General features: G+C 34.5%; 1 protein-coding gene, 1 long non-coding RNA gene and 1 pseudogene across 3 annotated transcripts; 1 reads left to right on the forward strand and 2 right to left on the reverse strand.

Annotated features, from left to right (window-relative positions):
* The first annotated feature begins 7,020 nt into the window (after positions 1-7,020).
* On the forward strand, positions 7,021-10,470 carry LOC115959876 (annotated as a pseudogene). Its single transcript, XR_004085036.1, has one exon. The product of XR_004085036.1 is annotated as an F-box protein PP2-B1-like (transcript).
* Positions 10,471-11,238: 768 nt separating this feature from the next.
* Positions 11,239-11,844, reverse strand: LOC115961522 (smr domain-containing protein C11H11.03c-like). The gene is made up of 2 exons (XM_031080495.1): positions 11,765-11,844; positions 11,239-11,650 (listed from the first exon to the last, which is right to left on the reverse strand). Exons 1-2 carry the CDS (start codon positions 11,842-11,844, stop codon positions 11,239-11,241), a joined length of 492 nt encoding a protein of 163 aa, XP_030936355.1.
* A 4,626-nt stretch (positions 11,845-16,470) lies between these two features.
* On the reverse strand, positions 16,471-19,386 carry LOC115959877. The gene is made up of 2 exons (XR_004085037.1): positions 19,061-19,386; positions 16,471-18,956 (listed from the first exon to the last, which is right to left on the reverse strand). It is a non-coding gene; the product is annotated as an uncharacterized LOC115959877 (long non-coding RNA).
* Between the last annotated feature and the right edge of the window lie 539 nt (positions 19,387-19,925).

Genomic DNA, 19,925 nt, shown 5'->3' on the forward strand with positions numbered 1-19,925 from the left:
AATTGATCAAAACTATCAGAACAACACTTAGGGGCTGTTTGGATTTAGTGTTTTCCATCACTCATCACTCTATTTTCATCACCCATAACTCAAAACTGGTGGATCCTACGGCTGTTTGGTTTGTTTGGATTTGATTTCAGTTTTTGTTTCCATCACTCAATTCTCTGATTTTTGAGTAATAAGTTATAGAAACTGAAAACAACTTTTAGATGTTTTTGAGTTATGGAAATAAAGTTATGATGGCATTTTGGTAAATACACACATATTTGAGGGACCCATAGTTAGAGAGTAGTCAAATCCGGTCTGGTCTTCTTCTTTTTTTCTTTTTTTCCTTTCACACTGGGTCTAGTCTTTTTTTTTTTTCTTTTTTCTCCATTCCTTTTCACTCAGTTCGATGAGTTTGGGTATTGGGGATTGAAGGAAAAAAGAAAAGAAATAAGAAGTAAAAGCTGCACCAAGTCAATCTATGAGTCCCACAAAAAGTAAAATTTTTTGAGTTATCAAAATTGGAAACAAGTGCCAAACATGCCACCTTAGGAAGTTGTGGTATTTTCAATGATAAGTAATGAGTTATAGAGTGATGAGTAATGAGTGATGAAAATTGAGAGAGGAGTGATGAGTGATGGTTTTTTAAAAACCAAACTGCCCCTTAGCATCTTCAATCAAAGGGCCTACCGAAGACAGAGAACTATTTGGATCAAGCAAAGCTTTAACTAGAATTGCCTTTACTTGATTACTTTACTAAGTACATTCCTGGTTACCACTATACTATAAAGTTTTATTTACTCTTCATTTTGATTTTTTAACAACTTCTTCACTAGCTTTATATTAAGCTCAAAATTCACCCAGATTATGTAAAATTACTTTAAAATGTATGATTATTAATATTTCTACTAGCACTACTCATTTTGTATTTAGTTTTTTATGCTTTATTATGAGAATGAAGAAGGAGAGCTAATAGTAATTGTTGTGTGTCAAAAAAGAAAAGAAAAATTAAAAAATTTTGATGTTTTATATATATATATATATATAGAGAGAGAGAGAGAGAGAGAGAGAGAGAGAGATTCATGTACTAAAATAAACACACATTTTTGCATGAGCTTATTCAAATTAGGTAGAAACTTTGTTTTCTTTTCTTTTTTTTTTTTTTTTTTAGGCGAGCTATAAATGATATTGAGCTTTTTTTATGAACAAAAAAAAAAGTCTCACGCATATAATCATTGACCCCGCACACTTAAACTCGTAATACTTATGGTGTGGGGCACCCTTGTGTGCGTTAGGGGCCTTAGGGCTATCCACGTCATAACACAGCATTTTTACGAAGTGCATGCTCAAACCAAGTAACTCTTGGACATGCAGGTGTGATGTGATCCATTCAGAATCCAGATGCCACTGTGATGTGATGCGCATAATTACTTTCTTTTTGTGTGTGCTCAATTTGAGAAAATAGAAAATAAGAGTTATGCTGGTGCCACATTAAGTGGCACAACTTGTGCCACAACTCACTCTCATGGCAAGTTATGATTGGTAAAGAGGTGATGGTGAGTTCATGTGGGGACACCCCTCTACCACTCATAACTCGTTATGTGGACGAGTTATGGCACAAGTTGTGCCACTTTATGTGGCACCAGCATAACTTAGAAAATAATAAAGTATAGAGAACTTATGGACATTTGATTGCCACTCATAACTAGCCACGTGAGCAAGTTGTGGCACAAGTTGTGCCATTTTATGTGGTACCAGCATAATTCAGAAAATAATAGAGTATAGAGAACTTGTGGACATTTGATTCATTGTCATCTTTGTTGTCATTTACTGGGCATGAGTATCACTATACAAGGGTGACGTGGTGATCCTCTTGTACACCCAATAATTTCTCGAGATGTTGGGGTCCTTTTAGAAAACACAAGGTTATAATAATTGAGCCAATTTAAGAAGAAAAAAGATGTATAAGGTTTGAGGAGATTATATATATATATATATATATATATATATATATATATAAGGCTTTTATGGAGATTGGATGGCAATATGTCATAACTAGTTGCTAACCAATTCGATGCACGAAAAAAAATATTTACAATAAAAAAATCCAACAATGAATGAAGAATTTAAGCTATCACTTATGCAATTTTGTTGACAGTACTCAACAACCTTAAAAACCTAATACAAACCCATGGAATGGATTTGAAATTTTTTCACAAAGAAAGAAAGCCTTATATGAAGTTTTGTGAATGTGATACCCTACGTTTTGTGAAAGTGAGGGTTATATTTGATATATTTCATAAGCAAATAGATATCTAACGTAATACATATCTAACTCTCATCACAAAAAAAATGAATATTGCACATTAGCATTCCAATCTCAAAAATTCCTAGCCTCTATAGTCAATACTAAACATTCAATTACCAAATGGAAAATATCAATTAAACAAAAGTTCTTTTTTTGGGAAGGAGAAGGATATAGGTAGGAGAGCGCTTTTTTATTATCAGGTTCTAGTTTTCGTTTTCAGAAGATGTATCAAGTGGAGAAATAGTTTTTTTTTTTTTTTTTTTAAATAGTGTTGATGTGAAAAAATGAGAGAGCTCCAAATCCTACGTGGTAAGCTCTAAAGAGGTTAAAAAAAAATTTCAAACATAAGTCAGAGGTTTCGGTTTTATAGTAAATATATATAGATTAATTTAATATCAAGTTATCAACTAAACTACAAATAAATTTAGTGAATTAGTGATCTTTTATTCAAAAATTTTACAAAGATTTCAATAATTTTCAAACACACTTCTACAACTTATATAAGAAAAGCATAATATAATAAAGCTGGCAAAAATGGAAAAAAAAAAAATATTAAGTGTCTACTTAGGATCCGCTTATTTTGCTGAAAATGAAAATTTTTTGCTGAAAGTACTGTAAATAAAGGTAAAAGTTAGCTGAAATAGTATAGTGAGACCCATGAATAGTAGCAAAAATAAGCTGAATAATAAAATAAGTTGGCAAAAATAATCCATGCCAAACGCACACTAAAATTATAGAAAATCGTTTAGAGAGGCATAATTACAATAAAATCACCAAATAAAAAATATAAATATATTAATTATGAAAATAAACAAAATATTTAAAATTTATTGATTGGCATTTAAAATTCCCCTTCCCACTTATAATTTTTCTAAAATTTTATATATATATATATATATATATATATATATAAAATTTAGTGATTGGCCCCTTCAAAAAAAAAAAAAACTAGCCTCATCATATGCACTTTGTGCTTGAGATGATGCTTTTTTTTTAGTGTCATAATTTTACACTAATCTCAATTTAAGATTTACACATTTGCCCACAAATATTATGCATCTACAAACTATTGATACAACCAAATGTGAGGTATAGCATAGATGTGACTAGCGATTTTCCTTGAATCGTTACATATATAAGGTCTTTTGTAGTTGTTAATAACCTAGTATATGTATGGACACAAGGGGGTGTTGAAGTCACTACCTAGTTTTTGCAATGGTCTAGGAACCATTTATATAGCATCTTCTCAAGGAATGACCTTTTAATCTTACTACCAGAGATATGTTTTCGGAGTTTAGGTACACTCTTGGGAAGATGTTAGGCACCCAAGTTTGCCCAACCCTAAAGTTGACCTCCCATCATTGTGTCTTTTATCTTAACCTTATTAAAAACATGTTCAATACTTGTATTTTAACTCACACACACACTAGCATACATCTAAGCATACAACATGGCATCATTCATCCCAAACCCTAACCATACATTTAATCATGGCATCCATCACAAACCTTAGCATACATCTATCATGGCATTAAAGCATATCCAAGGCAACAACATAATCAAATCAAGGCAAAAACATAAGCATAAGGAAAGATCCAAGCATTCATATTCATCTCTAACATCAACACAAGATCATATCACAAATGCATGAACATTTCCAATGCATGACTTACCTTTCACTTAACTTGCAGCACCACAACACCTATGGCATCAATGCGTGGCATGTGAATGTATGTTCATGTCATCAACATAAGGAAAACACTAAACAAACCCTAACTCTAACATGTGATAGCAAATCAAGCAATTAAACATGTGAAACATAGGCACTAAAAGCATAAAAGCATGGAGAAAAAGGCTAAACAAACAAACATATGAAAGAAGAAACCAAACAAACAAAAAAAAGGTTTTTGGGCAATAGCATCACGCACGCTAGAACAGGCTTGTATACGCATAATCAAGCCTATGTGTGCAGGCTAGATCATGCGTATGCAGATCCTTGCCCAGAAAACCTAAAAACGCAGAAACAAAGCAAAACTTTAAAATAACAATTCTAACAACCTAACATGCATTTTAAGCATACAAAAACTTAAATCTAACCTAGAAAGGCATATTAAAACATATTCTAACAAACAATAAAGCAAGTAGGAGTATTTAAAGGCAGAAAATAAAAGAAAAGGAAAAAAGAAAGGTTTAGACGAGATAGCCCTCACAAAAGCATTCCAGGCTTGATTTTGACCATTCCCCTCTGTCAAATCTATTCACAAACCAATAAGAAAGTGATTAGCAATGTTAAATTAAAAAGATTGGGCTAGAAAATGTCACAATCAAATAAAATTGACTTGAGGATGTTTTGTGAAAAACTCCTTTTTGATTCACTATTTTCTAGTGAATTTTAGGTTTTTTCCATGAGATTTCTGTGTGTTTTGAAAATGTACCATGTAAGATTTTTTATAGTTGAAAAAAGGGGTTTGGAATGGCTCCCAGACGATGTGGGATTCATTCCAAACCTTAACCATTATTGCAGAAAATTTGCATTTCTTATGCTTTTGAAACCCTAGTTATGTTCGCAAGAATGTGCATGCGTACGTAAGAATGTGCATGCATACGCAAGAATATGCCTTCGTATGCATGCATTGGCTCGCGTACGCAGGCTATGACTCACGTATGCAAGCCAAGGGCCACTTTGATCATTTTATTTTCAAAAAAATATTTTTGCTCATTTAAAAGGTTTTATCTTCCATTTTAATACTTCTCAAGTCAATTTAAATATGATTGGGCTCTAAACTGGCCTTGGACCTTAGAGTTCGAGCATCATTGGGAAACGGAGGCCCTAGTCGTAAGGGGTACAAAATGCGATGTCTACAATATGTCTGATGTAGGACTCATCACACACTCACACATATCACATAATCAATCAAATTGGGGCATCACAATCTCTCTCACTTAAATCCCTAGTGTCCTTCGTTAGGACCCACTTTGTGGAATAGTGTCTCTGAGCTCACATAGGGTTACTGGGCTGGCTCAAATACTATATGTAATGACTTAAGGAAAAACGCTAATCATATATGCGTTATACCTCAAAAGGACTAATCACAATTGAATATCTTTGTAGTTGTTAATAATTTAGTAAATACCCGATATAGGACTCATCACAAACACACACATCCCACAATCAATCAAATTGAAGCATCATAATCTTCCCCACTTAAATCGCTATCGTTAGTATGACTAGTGCTTTCCTTTGGGTCGTCAGATCAAACCGGCCTCATTTCTTCTCTCCAAAGCAAAACCCATAAACTCCTATCTTTGCCACTCTCCGTTCTAGCACCTAGAGGGACCTACACGGCGTGGGCTGAATATTTGTGAAGATGGGGTCACAAAGGTTGAATATCGGTGGTGGTGACAAAGCCGTAGTGGCGCGTGAGAAAGAAAGTGGCACGTGAGGTTGTTTTGGCAGCGCATTGGTGTTGGGTAATGGTTTCAAATGGTGAGTTGTGGCTTTTTTTCCTGATGGTCCGAGTTGGATTTTTGTATGTATTTACAGTGGAAGAATGGGTTGGTATTTTGTGTATGTGGGTAAGTGGAGAATGAGCTTATGTGTTTGTTGAGTGTGAGTTGAGCATTTGTATAAACCAAAAATCAGAGTGTGTGATTGTGAACATGAAGGCAATAGAATGTATATATGTCGTGTTCATGGAGGTGTACAATTTATAACACAAGAACACAGTTAGTAGCAGGGTGTTTAAATATTTACCCATTTCTCTTCCCTTTTTTTATTTTGCTCTGGAATCTTGTCTGTGATGGTTTATGCATTTCCTTTGTATTCAACCTCCTCCTCTGTTTTGCGTCCATGTTTTGCTTGACTGAAAACAAAACATAAGGCTCAAGTGAGAATCTAAATAAAAAGAACAGAAGAAATAATAGATAACATTGAAGACTAATGGACTGATAAATCTCTCTATAGTCTCTGTTTTGCTCTTTGCTCTCTGAATGTAGTGGCTGATGCTTTCTACTGTTGATTTTGGAAATATCTCTTGAACATACTATAACTTTGGGTAGTTAACCCCATCATAGATTGCCACATGGCCTGAACTTGACCCTTCATATGTAACAATTGATTGAAGATTAGCACAACATAAAAAAAAAGTCCTAATTTAATTTGGATACGCCCAATAAAACAGAAAACTAAATGAATTTTCAAAGAATGACATGTGTTCGATGAAAAATCAAGTAATTTTAAGAATCAAAATGTCTTTCTAGCACATATCCAAATCAAATCAAGCCAAAAATACATCCTTTTTTATGAAAGATTCAAAGAGATAATTTTCACATTTTTACAATAACTCGCCCAATTCAAGCATGATTTCAAAAAAAAAAAAAAATTCATTTTGAAGAGAATTTTATGGTCTTTTAAGTCCACCAAATTCTTAATTTAAATCTTAAAATTTCAGCAAACTTTGGGGCCGGATATAGTACGGTATCGACAATGCTCATGATTTTTACTTTTTGGTGATATTCACAACAATGTGCAAATGCATGAATAGGTTTCTTGATGAGCCTTTCAACGTTCACAGGTACTCTCCATAAGGATCTTTCAACGTTGCAAGTTGTCTTTTGCTGGCAAAGCTCCCTTGCACACACACAAGTAGATGCCGACTCTAATTTCATAAGCTCGTGCTCAGTAAGTGTAAATTTCTAGAACTCTCTCTCTCCAAATAGAACTTCTGATCTTATTGATTGATGAAAAGAATCCAATGAATGAAATAATACATAACTACTCCTATATATACAATCTAAGCAAGTAAAGAAAGTAACTAACTCCGTAATTGGAGGGAAAATCTTTTACAAAAATCCTATCTATTAGACCACGTGTACATTGACTAAACTCTGTACGTGGCATTTCTTCTTCAAAAGTGTGAATGAACTGTTCATGGTAAGAGACTGCTTCAATCAAGTCTAGCCCAGTCACTCTGTGTTTTAGTTGCTTGATCACTGCTCTCTTCTTCAACTCTGGTTTTAAGCTTGCTCTTGTCCTGAGTGCATCCCTTCTTACTTTCAACAACAAGCCAGTTGAGGAGGATTCAGCATTAGACAAATATTCCCGCACCAGAACTTCTCTCTTCAACTCCAAACAATACTAAAACATACGGGACTAATGGAATATTCTAAATATCATGAGGCATAAATGACTGCCTTAAAAGATCAAGCCTCCAGAAATGAGTATCCATATCTATCAACTCAGCAACCTTAGCTTCAGGATGAAAGTAACTTCAGGTGATAGTATCTGATGAGATTCAGCAGCAGAAAGCCATCTATCTTTGAAAATACAGTCTCCCCATTTCCAATCCTCCCACACAATCCCTGTTTCAGTATTTTCCTTCCAGCTAATACACTTTGCCAAGTATATGATGGAGCACGACCCAACTTGGCTTGAAGGAAAGAACAGTGAGGATATTACATGGTCTTCCAAATTCTTGCTAAGATTGAGTCTGGATCATTCAAAATTTTCCACCCTTGCTTAGCCAACATAGCAAGATTAAAAGATTGCAGCTCCTTGAAACCCAATCCACCATTGCGTTTAGAAACACATAAGTTGTCCCATAGCCCAATGCATCTTCTGTTCTGAATGCTTCTGCCCTCACCAATAAGCAGCTGTCGTTTGAGTGAGTTCCTTGCATAACCTCACAGGTAGTTGGAAGAAACTCATAACATAGGAAGGGATGGCTTGTATGACTGACTTTATCAAAACTTCCTTCCCAACAATAGGCAGATTCTTCTCCTTCCAACCATATAGTCTACTTGAAACTTGGGATTTTAAATCTTCAAATGCAGCACGTCTAGAGCAACCAATAAAAGCTGGAACCCCAAATAACAATCAAAACTATTTGTTTCTTGACCAACCAATAGAGTTGTAAATAAATCACAGTCAGATTGTTGCACATTTGAACTGAAGAAAACTTGGGTTTTTGCTCTGTTAACAACCAGACCTGACAGTTTCTCATAACAGCCAAAAACACGAAGAATCTCATCACAAGTCATACTTGATGCTTTCCTAAAGATGACACAATCATCTGTAAAGAATAAATGATTCAAACAAGGACCTCCACAACTAGCAGCACCTCCAGATAACCATTTGGCTTGCTAAGATTGTGTTAATTGGCTTGATAGTCCTGCACAAAGAAGAAAGATATATGGGGAGATAAGGTAACCTTGGCATAATCCTCTGTTAGAACTGAAAAAACCTTTTGGAGAACCAATGATTAAAACCAAGTATGTAGGAGTAGAGGATACACTCCAGAACCAAATTGATCCAGCTCGAACCAAAGCCTAAATTCTGCACCATCATTCTTAGAAAAGGCAACTCAATATGATCATAAAGCTTTACTCATAATTAAAAGAAAAAAAAAAAATTATGTAACTATTATTATAAGCACTCAGCATTTGTTGACAGAGTTTTGTGCCAATTTATGGGTTCATTCAACTTATGTACAACTTTTTAAAGTGTTATTTATTTTTTATTTTTTATAAAAGTTTTGTCAAATTTATTTTTTAAGCCCAAGAAGGCAACTACTCAGGCAGCATTCGTGCTCTATATGATTAGCTGATTTCTTCAATTACATGCACAAATTAAACAGGTTCCCTAAGGTGGCTGAACTTACCAGTGTGTTGGCTGGAAATCTGTGGCAGGATTAACACTTGTATGCTGTCCCTAGCCACACTGTATACAGCTTACCTTGAGTTCAAGACAACTACAGCGTCATATGGATTTGAATTCCAACCTATTCAGGCCGTGCTTGGACTTGTTGGAGGAGAAATTCATAAGCAGTCTATCTATTTGTATGCAGAAAGAGGGTGGAGGCTGTGATACAAGATATTACCAATGCGAGTTGGGTTTTTTAACAGCTGCCACAGCAGCATTACAGGATTTCACACACCACAGCCACAGCCTAGAGAAAACGAGGAACTGGATGGCCTTAAGTATCCCAAGGAGAGAGTAGATGGGTGGCTGGAGACTGAGTTAGGTGAGTTCTTCAATGAATCAGGAGAAGATCATGGGGAACTTGAAATGAGCATTTTGGAGGTCAAAGATGGTGACTGGAAGGGTGGCCTCATTCTTCAAGGGACTGAGATAAAGCTAAACCTTAATTGAATTTGTTGTTTTGATTCAATTTAGTAAGGTGATTGAAGAAAAGGCAAAGAATGTGGTATGGGATATCGGATGGCCTTGTGATGAAAAAAATATTAGGAGCGAGATATATAGCATTAGTGCAGCACATTGTGATGGTACCAGGTGCAAAGATGACAAAAGCATGTCTAACACCTGTAACTCAGAAATCATCCTGCATGGGTGGGTTTTAAAATTTTATGTCTCTCTAGTTATTCTTGTAATTGGAACATGGATTTCAGCCAATAAATTGAATGGAAGTCTATGCTTTATTCATCTATTTTTATTACTTTTTCTGTTATAATTTTTCTTTTATATATAGATATTCATTAGTAAAGTAAAATGATTAATTTTTTGTTTGCACTGTGACTAGATTATTTTCATTGAGATAAAAATATAATTCATATAAAATGTTATATATGTGTGTCTGTGTGGGTGTGTGTGTGTGTGTGTGTGAGAGAGAGAGAGAGAGAGAGAGAAAGTGCAATATCAGGGATACACCTGGTTGAATGGGGTTGGACATGTGTAAGCTCTACTCATATCGTCTCTCACCCTCAAGCACTGGCACCATATTGCTTCTTCTTTATCCAAAAGTCTTCAATCTGCTTCTTTAAAGTGTTAGCTTGCACACCAATCACAGGATTGGGAAAGTGATCAATAACCTGAAGTTCTTGATGTCCTGTACAAATTTGATTGTAAATATTACCAAAGCAAAGTCTCTGCCAACATCTTCTACAGACCTACAAATGTTCACAAATGCTCTACAAGGGGCTGCCCATCACATTCACAGAAGTCCACACCTCCTCAATTAGTGCTTCACAACTTGGATTAGATGACCAAGCCATTTCAAAACTAAAAGGCTTCCTTGTACATTGCCGAAGGACCAGAGTCAAGACAAATAAAAATAATAGAGCGGTCTGAACCAGTTGAAGAAACATGCTCAACAACAGTAGAAGGAAATATCTCAATCAAAGAGGCAGAAGCCAATGCTCTATCCAGGCGAGCACAAGTACAAGTAGAATCAAAATGATTTTTACACCAAGTGAAAGGGGAGCCTCTAAAGTCCAACTCAGACTTAGCACAATCCTCCATCACTCTCCTTAATGATTTAAATTGCCATGATGGTCTAACAGCACCTACAAAGGTTCATGAGGCCCCAAGAGTTCTTTACAATCACCTGCACATAACCATGGCAAAGACTGAATTCCATGCAATGCCTTAACAGCGACTAACTCTCCTTATGTTTTGAGGAATCTTGTTGGCCATAAAAACCAGTAAAGCACAAAGCACCTCCAACATCATTTATAACAGTATCAACATGAGACCAAGAATAAGATAATTCTGTAAGATCCACATCTGCAGACCAATACAAAGCAAGACCACCACAAAGACCAACTTATTCACAGCAAAACCAATAGCAAGAAGTTTTCGGGTAAAAACAGAACCTTGGGATCTTTTTCATTTTTCAAGTTTTGGACGCTTGTTCTCAGTCTGAGAAGAATTGTCCAACCCATTTGCACAATAATACGTTGCAGAGTAATATGTGAGCCTGAAAAACAACCGGAACATTCTCAGTACCCCTGACATCATCCGTAACTACCCTGTCATCAGTTTTTTCAACTGCTCCACTCAGAGAACCACCATCAGTAGCGGTTGCAGCAACAGGAATTTCAGAAACTGCTTGGTTCATTGATGAATAAATTCCCTTTACTGAGGCTGGCACCTTATCAAGCCTTTATCACAACTCCTCTTTTTTCCCTTCAGCTTTTTTCTTTTCACTTTAGCGTTCTACAAACTTGGGCCGAACTGCTATCGCCCCTGCTCGCAAATCATAAAAATAGTATTTGCATTCCTTAAGGTAGTTCCTCACAGCTGCTGGAATGACAGGAGCTCCTTGGCTGTGTTTACCTCTACCCGTGATGACCTCTAATGGTTTTGGCCTCTGCCCTGATAATTCAATTTGTTGCAGACGGCAATGCAAAGCTTGAATGGCTTCATTTGCATGAAGACCATGCAAATCCAATTTCCATAAGTCTTCTCTGCTATTCACATATTTGAATATTTTCATGGCTGCCTTAGCGTTGAGACAGTCAGCAACGAATTGTGCTTCTCGAGCCATCAACGAGTAATGATAACCGGAAACACAATCACCTCTTTGATATGCATCATTGGCTGCTCTTGAGTATTGGATGCTATCCTGTTAATGAAAATTTCATAAGAGAAGAGAAGTTTTTGTGGTATGTAATAACATTAAACTTAATGAAAAAAAAAATCATGATTATGCAAATACATGTTGCCATACTTACCTTGTCATTTTCTGTGCATCTCTTCTATGGAACTTGTAGACATCATCCAATTCACACTCAGAAAGCTTTCTAGTATCCATCAGCTCAGCAATGATCCTGGCTCTCCCAGGGAAAAACTTTTGTCTGTCATTTTGTCACATGGAAAGTAATTAGTGTCACATGGCAAGTAATTTGAAGTAGAATGTATTTTCAAAAGTAGAATGCATTTCCACATTGTTTGTTTGTTTATTCTCTTCAAAGCTGTCATTGGCAGGCCTTATCCATATTATTATTGGCAGCTACGATGATGTTAGGAACCTAATGCGCTGTTGTGCTAAGGTTGTCTACTATGAGACATTAGCTTAGCTTACTGTCATGCTTAAAGCTGGTGCTGTGCTATTGATGCTGCTGATTGGGCTGAAAGGCCAGTGGGTAAGTGCCCTGATTCTGCTTTGCTACTGTATGCTGTGTTAGTGACTGCTGCAGTGAGCTCATGTGTGTGCAGTTTGCTGTGCATGCTACTTCTGCTGCTCAATGGAGCATGTCAGTACCGTGCCTTGCTAATGTCCTATAGCAAGTGCATAGTGTTCAAGTGATTTAAGTGTCATGAAACTTCAACTGTTAAATTTCTGTGATGCCAAGTTACTGTTGCTATATGGTGCTGGAGCCCAATAAAGCATTACTAACAGTCATAATTATAGCCTGGAGCTGTGTTGTAGTATCAGTGGAGCATTGCAGCAGTGTGCAGTTTGGCATTGGTTAAGGTTGTGTAGTAGGTATTAGATAAATATGTGTGTGCTAGATGATAGCAAATGAGGGATATTGCTATGTATATACCTATAAATTTGCTAATAGCACATAAAATAATTCATATGAGCATGTGACTAACTACTGAGTTGTTAGTGAGCAGTCAAAAAGCTAGGAGCTTGTTACTAATCAATTGAAAGTTGTTTTTTTTTTTTTTTTTTGGGTATAATTCAGAAAACTTTCATGGACACAAAGTTACAACTAGCAGACATATCAGCAAACCAGAACAAACAGAGCAACGGCAACACAAAATTGCAGATTCAGCTCAAGTAGGCGAATTAACATTCAGAAAGATAAATTGACTAGTACATACAAGTAACAAGAATGGCTTAGAACTAACAAGGTTTCTAAGTTAACCAAATTCCTAAATTCTTGAGGGACTGTTCCAGAAAATTAATTTTCTTCAAGATTCTTAATTAAAAAAAATTTCCCTTCAGATTGCTAGCAAGTCATCTTAAAGTATGCAAACCTAACACATATGAGCAGACTCTTTTGTTCCATGAAAATAAATTCAACAGTGATGTGGGAATAAATATTTCCTGCTTTTGAGTTCCAACTTCCAAAGAGGAACCAACCTATAACAGTTTTAAGTGACAGAACAAAACAGGGAAAGTAGGTAAGTCATAAGTGACACTGACCCAATTGCCCATGCTTTCTGCTGCATTATACAACAGGCCAACTACTAGTCTACAACCTGACCTCAATTTCATGTACTAAAATTTCCATTAGAAGCCTTAAGCAATCGAGGAATCAAGCAATAACAGGTCCCTTACTTTTCTTGCCTAGCTCTCTAACTCTTTGGTCTCTCTAAAACCATATCAATTAGTGTAGGATCCTAACACAAGATAATCAAGCTATTATCAGCCCAATGGTGGAGCCTTTTCAGCTTATTAACAGCCAAAATATGACCCTTTTTGTAGCGTTCTTTTTATTACTACATTGTTCCGGTACTAGAATCACCAACAAGTGTTGGTTTTTTGTAATTATCATTCTCTGTCAAAGTTGCATATTAAGCAAACTAGAAAGTACTATTACTGATGGGAAAGACCCCTTATTACTTGATCAATTACTTAATCAAGCTATTGTCAGCCAATGGTGGAGCTCAAAGAGCTAACCAGCAGCCAAAACATGACCGTTTTTGTTGCATTCTTCCTTATTGCTACATTGTTCCACTACTAGAATCAACTAACTAGTGTTGGGTTTGTGTAATTCTCATTCTATATCAAAGTTGCATGCAAAAAAGAGACTAGAGTAGTACTGTGAGAAAGGCTTATTATTTATCATCAAGTTTGGACTTTTGAAAAGGGACCGGAGGGGAAAGAGTCCTATAATGGATAGGAAGGGAAATGGGGTCCTCGATGACATAACATTGGCCCCAAGGTTAAGTTTTTATATTTACTAGTCGCGGACCCGCGCGTTGCGCGTGATAAATTTTTTATGATAATGATATATATATATATTGCAGGATTCATGGTGATTGGAGGTTTTGGTCTTTTAATTAATTTTGTATTATTAAAGATTAGTATTCGAAATAGAATGAGGAAATTTTATTGTAGATTTTATTTTTGAAACATAATTTCTATCACTGGATAATTTGTACATTTCCAAGTTAATTGAGCACATTTTGCATGTTACATGTAATTCTTCATTTCCATAAGGGTAAGGGCATTCACGATCCCAATGACCCACTCCATTTTTCTTGCATGCTTAGTTATTTAGGATGCAAAATGTGTTTGTTCCTAAAGTTGTATGTTGAAGGATTTGTTGATAGTTTTGCAGCAATAGTTTTCCATCTGGTTGGTTTAGAAATGATAACAGTAATTGTATTCCCTCATCATTTGATTCGCATAACAGCGCAATTGCCAATCTGTATTTGTGAGCTTCGACCCAAAATAGTGTTTGCTTGTTTCCAGCCTTAAAGCATTGATGAATGAGTTTTCCTTCTTCCTTTCGAAGGAATAGAGAAACTTTGGAGCAATCCAGTTAGATTGATGTCATGAAGAAATTTTTTTTTTGGTTAGCCGATTGAATAGTTTGCAACTGTTTTTTGTAAACATAAACACATTAAGAAACTGATGTGCTTAAAAAAAAATCAACTGGTGACAAAACATTTCATTTATCATATACTAAGGATGACACATGAACATTGTTATCATCACAATTGCAATATTGGATCTATGAAGTCAATTTTTTTTTTTCAAAAATATAACAATGACTCTAAAACTATGCATGACTTCATTGTATAAAGTTAATAAAAAGAGAAAATATAAGACTACAATATTTTGTGCCACAATTTTGGACGTTGTAGATTGTGATTAGTAGAGAAAAAGTGGAAAGTTGACGTTGCCTTAAAATTTTGGCTATTGTCTTCCCACACTGGATAATATTTTTACATGCGCATTTTTGTGATTGTGTAAAGAGTATTTTTGATATTTTTGGTTTGTATTTTTGAAGCTGTTTAGGATTGTAATTTATAGTATTTTTCTAGCTTTACGATGAGTGAACTGTTTTAATTATTTTATTCATAATTTTCATCGTTTAGTTATAAATATGTAAATTAAAGCATAAGAATACGTAAATGCAAAGTTAAACATAAATTTATAACCATCCATGATAAATATATATAGACAATTTTCACTTTTTTTTATTGTTAAATAAATTATTATTTAATTATCTAGTTATAAATATCTAAATTAAGTAGATGAACTTTTTTCCCCAAAAAAAAAAAAAATTAAATAGATGAATATGTAAAATCCTCTCACACGTTATTCTTACAACCAAAGAAGGTGCCATTTCACTCATTTGTTTACTACATGACTGATGATCAATATTCTGATCAAAGAATCATAGATCAACCATTTCAACCAACTAACATATAAATGAGAGATCCAAATCCACATCTCAGTCTTTCTGATTAATATATACATATAAAAGGCAAAAAAAAAAAGAAAAAAAAAACCATCATATCAAAGTCTGATACATACCAGAAGCAAAGCCTCTCTGGAACACAGGGATCCTGAGGTATGAGGCAGCCCTTGAAGCTATGTTTGAATGAATAATAAATTGGTAGAAACCAGAAGATAATATAAAAATATAAAAATATTTTAACATGACCTTTTCATTTTATTTATAATTGGGAGTTTGACATACTTGAAGAAACAATCTAGCTTTTGAACTTGCAATTTAATAGATAGTTCGTAATCAATTTGTAAAAATTATGAACAACCTACACAACCAAAAGATAATAAAAAAAATATTATAGTAAGTTCACACAAGTAACATGAAGAGCATTTTTCTAAAACTATTTGGAGATTCTTGCCTTTATGCAGTTCCATTAATAACGAAAACATCACAGGGTAAGACCCAACCCAACTGCTTAATCCAACCTCGTTTTTTAGACCAACCTTGTTTTTTTTGTTTTTTTTATCTCCCTCTATTTTTACTCTTTCACTTTGTGTTAAAAGCTTCCACTACCTATTTTAGCACTACCCTGAATTCTCACTTACATGCTATATATGCCTCTCTCTTTTTTTTTTTTTCTTTTTTTTTTACAGTTCATAATTTATGAACCCAACAAAGACAACTGGAGAACCCTTATTCCCCTTAACTTTTATTCTCTCCTAACTTATCCATTTCACTGATCAATGACATATATTCAACCTCATAGAAATTCAAGCTTTGATTGGTGCCTTTGAAACAATTCCAGAAGTAGCAACATCTCTTCATCGAATGTTTTGGCTTAATTATCATTTTTCAATCAAATTATAGAAAGCCATTTGATTACACCCACCTAAAAATCAATTTCTAACTAATATTTAGAGACACTTGACTATATATTCCAGCTTTTGAACTTGCAATTTAATAGATAATCCATATTAAATTGGTAGCAAATATGAACAACCTATACAACCAAAAGATAATATAAAAAAATCTTAGCATAGCATGTTCATTTTATTTATAATTGAGAGTTGGACACATTTGAAGAAACAATCCAGCTCTATTTACAATGGGATTTCCTAGCAAAGCAACTCATTCAACAATGTCCTATTTCTTTTGGTTACATAAATTGTTCGGGCAACAATGGAATTTCCCAAAAGGCATATGATACATGGCTGATGCACTTCGGTTATTTATTGTGAGCTACAAAAGAGAATTTGTAAAATCACATCCCAAAAGGCATATGAGATACTATGGAAGGACTCTAATGTTGCTCCTACATCACAACTTGTGGCAAGATACACTGGTTCGAATGCAAGTTTACAAGTATAAATGCAGTATTGGGAAATTTTCTTCAGACAATCTTGAAAATTTTGAGCAATTGTGCTATGTATTTCATTTAACTTTACATCAATCTGGGGTAATCTTATAGATCTACTAACAATCTCAAATTTGATGGCCTACGATATTATTTTGCTGAGTTTCACATATATGGAAAATGATGCAAAAGTTTTGACTCCAAATATTCATGGCCATTTAAGCGTATATTTTCGTGAATACATCTCTGAAGTGGACTCAGTTAAAGTCAAGTTTAAGGTAAGTACTCGATTTCCTTCAAAGACAATATACTGATATAGGGAAAGTAACCTATCATAGAAACCACACTCACATAGTTCTCCAAAATGCAAATATGATTAGAAACTTGATGTATTAAACCATGCTTTGTAACAAAACCTGTATTTAGCAAGTTGTTCAATGCAGATAATAAAAAAGAACATCCAATAGGAAAAAAAGAAACCTGAACATTTCAAGCAAAGAGTAACATGGCAATCAGTACATATTTCATCAAAATACATGCTTAAATATAGCTCAATTGGCACTTCTTTCTCCTATAATAATTAGTTGAAAGGTGAGGTCAAAAGTTTAAAACCTGCTAGGTACGTCGGTAACTTACCAATAAAACAAAATGGAACAGGTGAAATGTATTGGTTGTAAATTGTAATATGTGATTCCCATATTTATTGGGATGCCTTGTGAGGATATTTTGTGTTCTTAATGTTTCTTAGATTTGTTTCAATGAATTACCTGCCTGAAAAAGAAAAATGAATAAGTAAAAAAATATGCAGATAGTAGAAGTGTTTAGGATGGGGCCATGAAGGTATCAATTCTGCATATAGTAGGATCCCTACATATCAAGAGACATATTTTCTACTTACCAGATTCTATAGTCATATTGATTGTCCATGATTTAAAGTTGTCCACTGGGTGGAGGAGATTTAATCTAAGACATCGGAATACCTTTCAGAAGATCCAGCAATTAACAATTATGCAAATCTCTAATATCTATGGAGTGGCTTATATGAGAATTCTTTGTATTTTTTGCATTACGAATATGAAATTTGCTCCCACACATACACAATAACATGTTCCATATGACTATGGCTTTACAATTACATAACCTATACATTAGGCTGAACAATAACATCCATATTAGATTAAGTTCCTTAGCTGGAGAGCAAAATACATTTCCCACTCATAGATATTTTGTAACATATTGTAAATGTGAAGAATCTTACATTTTTTTTCTTTATTGAAATTTCAACATAGATAGAAAAAGAAAAATATATGAGCAGGTGGTGGCCAAAAAAAAGAAGAGCTAAGAGGATTTCAGAAATATCTTCAGTAACATCATAGCCTATGATTCATAGGAAAGAGAAATAGGATTCAGATTCTTTTCTTTTAAATTAATTATTATAGTGGAGTACAAAAGGACGAATTTGAAGAGCTTAAACAGTCAGTTGTTTAAGGCGGCACATAAATATTGGAGAACCATCCAAATTAGTGGAAAAAATTCACAATGGATCTCATAAAAAAGAAAACACAAAAAACAATTGAATGGCACTTGTAACATCTTGCACAACACTCTACGCCTATTTAAAAAGGGGACTGAGAAACCATATGGAGTTCTACCAGAGGGTTTTATCTCCATCCATGCAAATGTCAAACCTTTTAAAAGGTCTAACTCACAAGGAAAATGTAAAAACAGGTCTAGTCCAATTCACACATGGCCAAAATCAAGTTTGAATCCTAAAGACTCTTCGCCTCAATAGAATTAATAGAAAGAAAGGATTTATAAAATTTTAAACCTTTTTTTACATCGATAGTTGGGGTGGTGGGGGCATTTGAATTCTAGAATATGATTTCTATAAAATTAAAATTTTCTCCTTGACCCCAATTAAATTTGTAATCAATTTCTTAATCCAATTTATTTATTTTGGGTATCAAAAGATAAGGCATTGTTTGAAAGTTAATCCGGTGCATTGGTGTAAAATTCATTTTCAATGAAGTCCTCACTCTTTTCTTAAGCCACCACTTGGTTAGAAAAACCCACGCCATGACAGAGTTAATATAGTTAGAAAATCAGAATGAACATACCCAAAAGAAGCAGTGCTCCAATTAAATAACCTAGCTGTAACAAATTCAACACCTTAGGCAGAAACAAACGTAGAAAGGAAAAAAAAAAACCATCAAGCAAAAGAATAGTGCACAAAAGAAATTGGGATGTAGGGATACCTCAACTGAACCACCCGCTTACGTCAGTATTTATATAGATGTGAGGAGAGGAAGGAAGGAAGGAAGAAATAGGGGCTGCCGTTAGAAGCCAAAACAGAAGCTGAAACCGTAGAACAGGAAGATGAAACCGTGAGTGAAACAGTAGAACAAAAGCTGAAACAGTGAGAATCAAAAGGTGGGGAAGGGGAAGGGACTAAGCCTGAAACAATGAATCAAAACGTGGGGGATAGGAATTTCAATTGTGTAACAGAAGGAAAGGGAATAGTAACCGTGAAAAAACATTAGGTTTGACAAAGGGATGTAGTTGAAAAGGTTTTGGGCGTGGGCTTGGGCTCTATTGTGGGATTAAACGTTTAAAAATTGGACTTAAAGTAGAGATAAGGCTGGAAATAAATTTAGTTTTGTTAGTATTTTAAAATTAGTAAAATCTATTTTTAAATTAAATTCAAAATTCAAAAAAGAAGATGGAGATGACATGGCTGCTGATGTGGCTCAATGTGAGTGTAGCAATATTAAATGCTATGCTTCAGCTTTTAGTAATATATTGATTGATGATTGGCCCCCCTTGAAGTAGTGTATATATTATTTTTGGGTTAGAAACTTATGAGAATTATAGATTTGTATTTTGAAAATAACATTTTTTTAATAAATAAATATATATTGACTTTAAGACAAAGGAAGGAAGGGCCAAAACAAAACCATCTCTTGGGCAAGCATGATTTTAAAGAAAAGACATGTTCCTAGTTTTTACCGGTTTTTACAGGAATGATTCTAATACTCGGTTTATTTTAGTTTTTAGTTTTTAGTTTTTTTTTTTTTTTTTAGTACTATTTATGAGTCTTGCACTTTTTAGCATTATTTATAG

The sequence above is a fragment of the Quercus lobata genome, chromosome 9 (genome assembly GCF_001633185.2).
Source record: "Quercus lobata isolate SW786 chromosome 9, ValleyOak3.0 Primary Assembly, whole genome shotgun sequence".
In the NCBI taxonomy this organism is placed as follows: domain Eukaryota; kingdom Viridiplantae; phylum Streptophyta; class Magnoliopsida; order Fagales; family Fagaceae; genus Quercus; species Quercus lobata.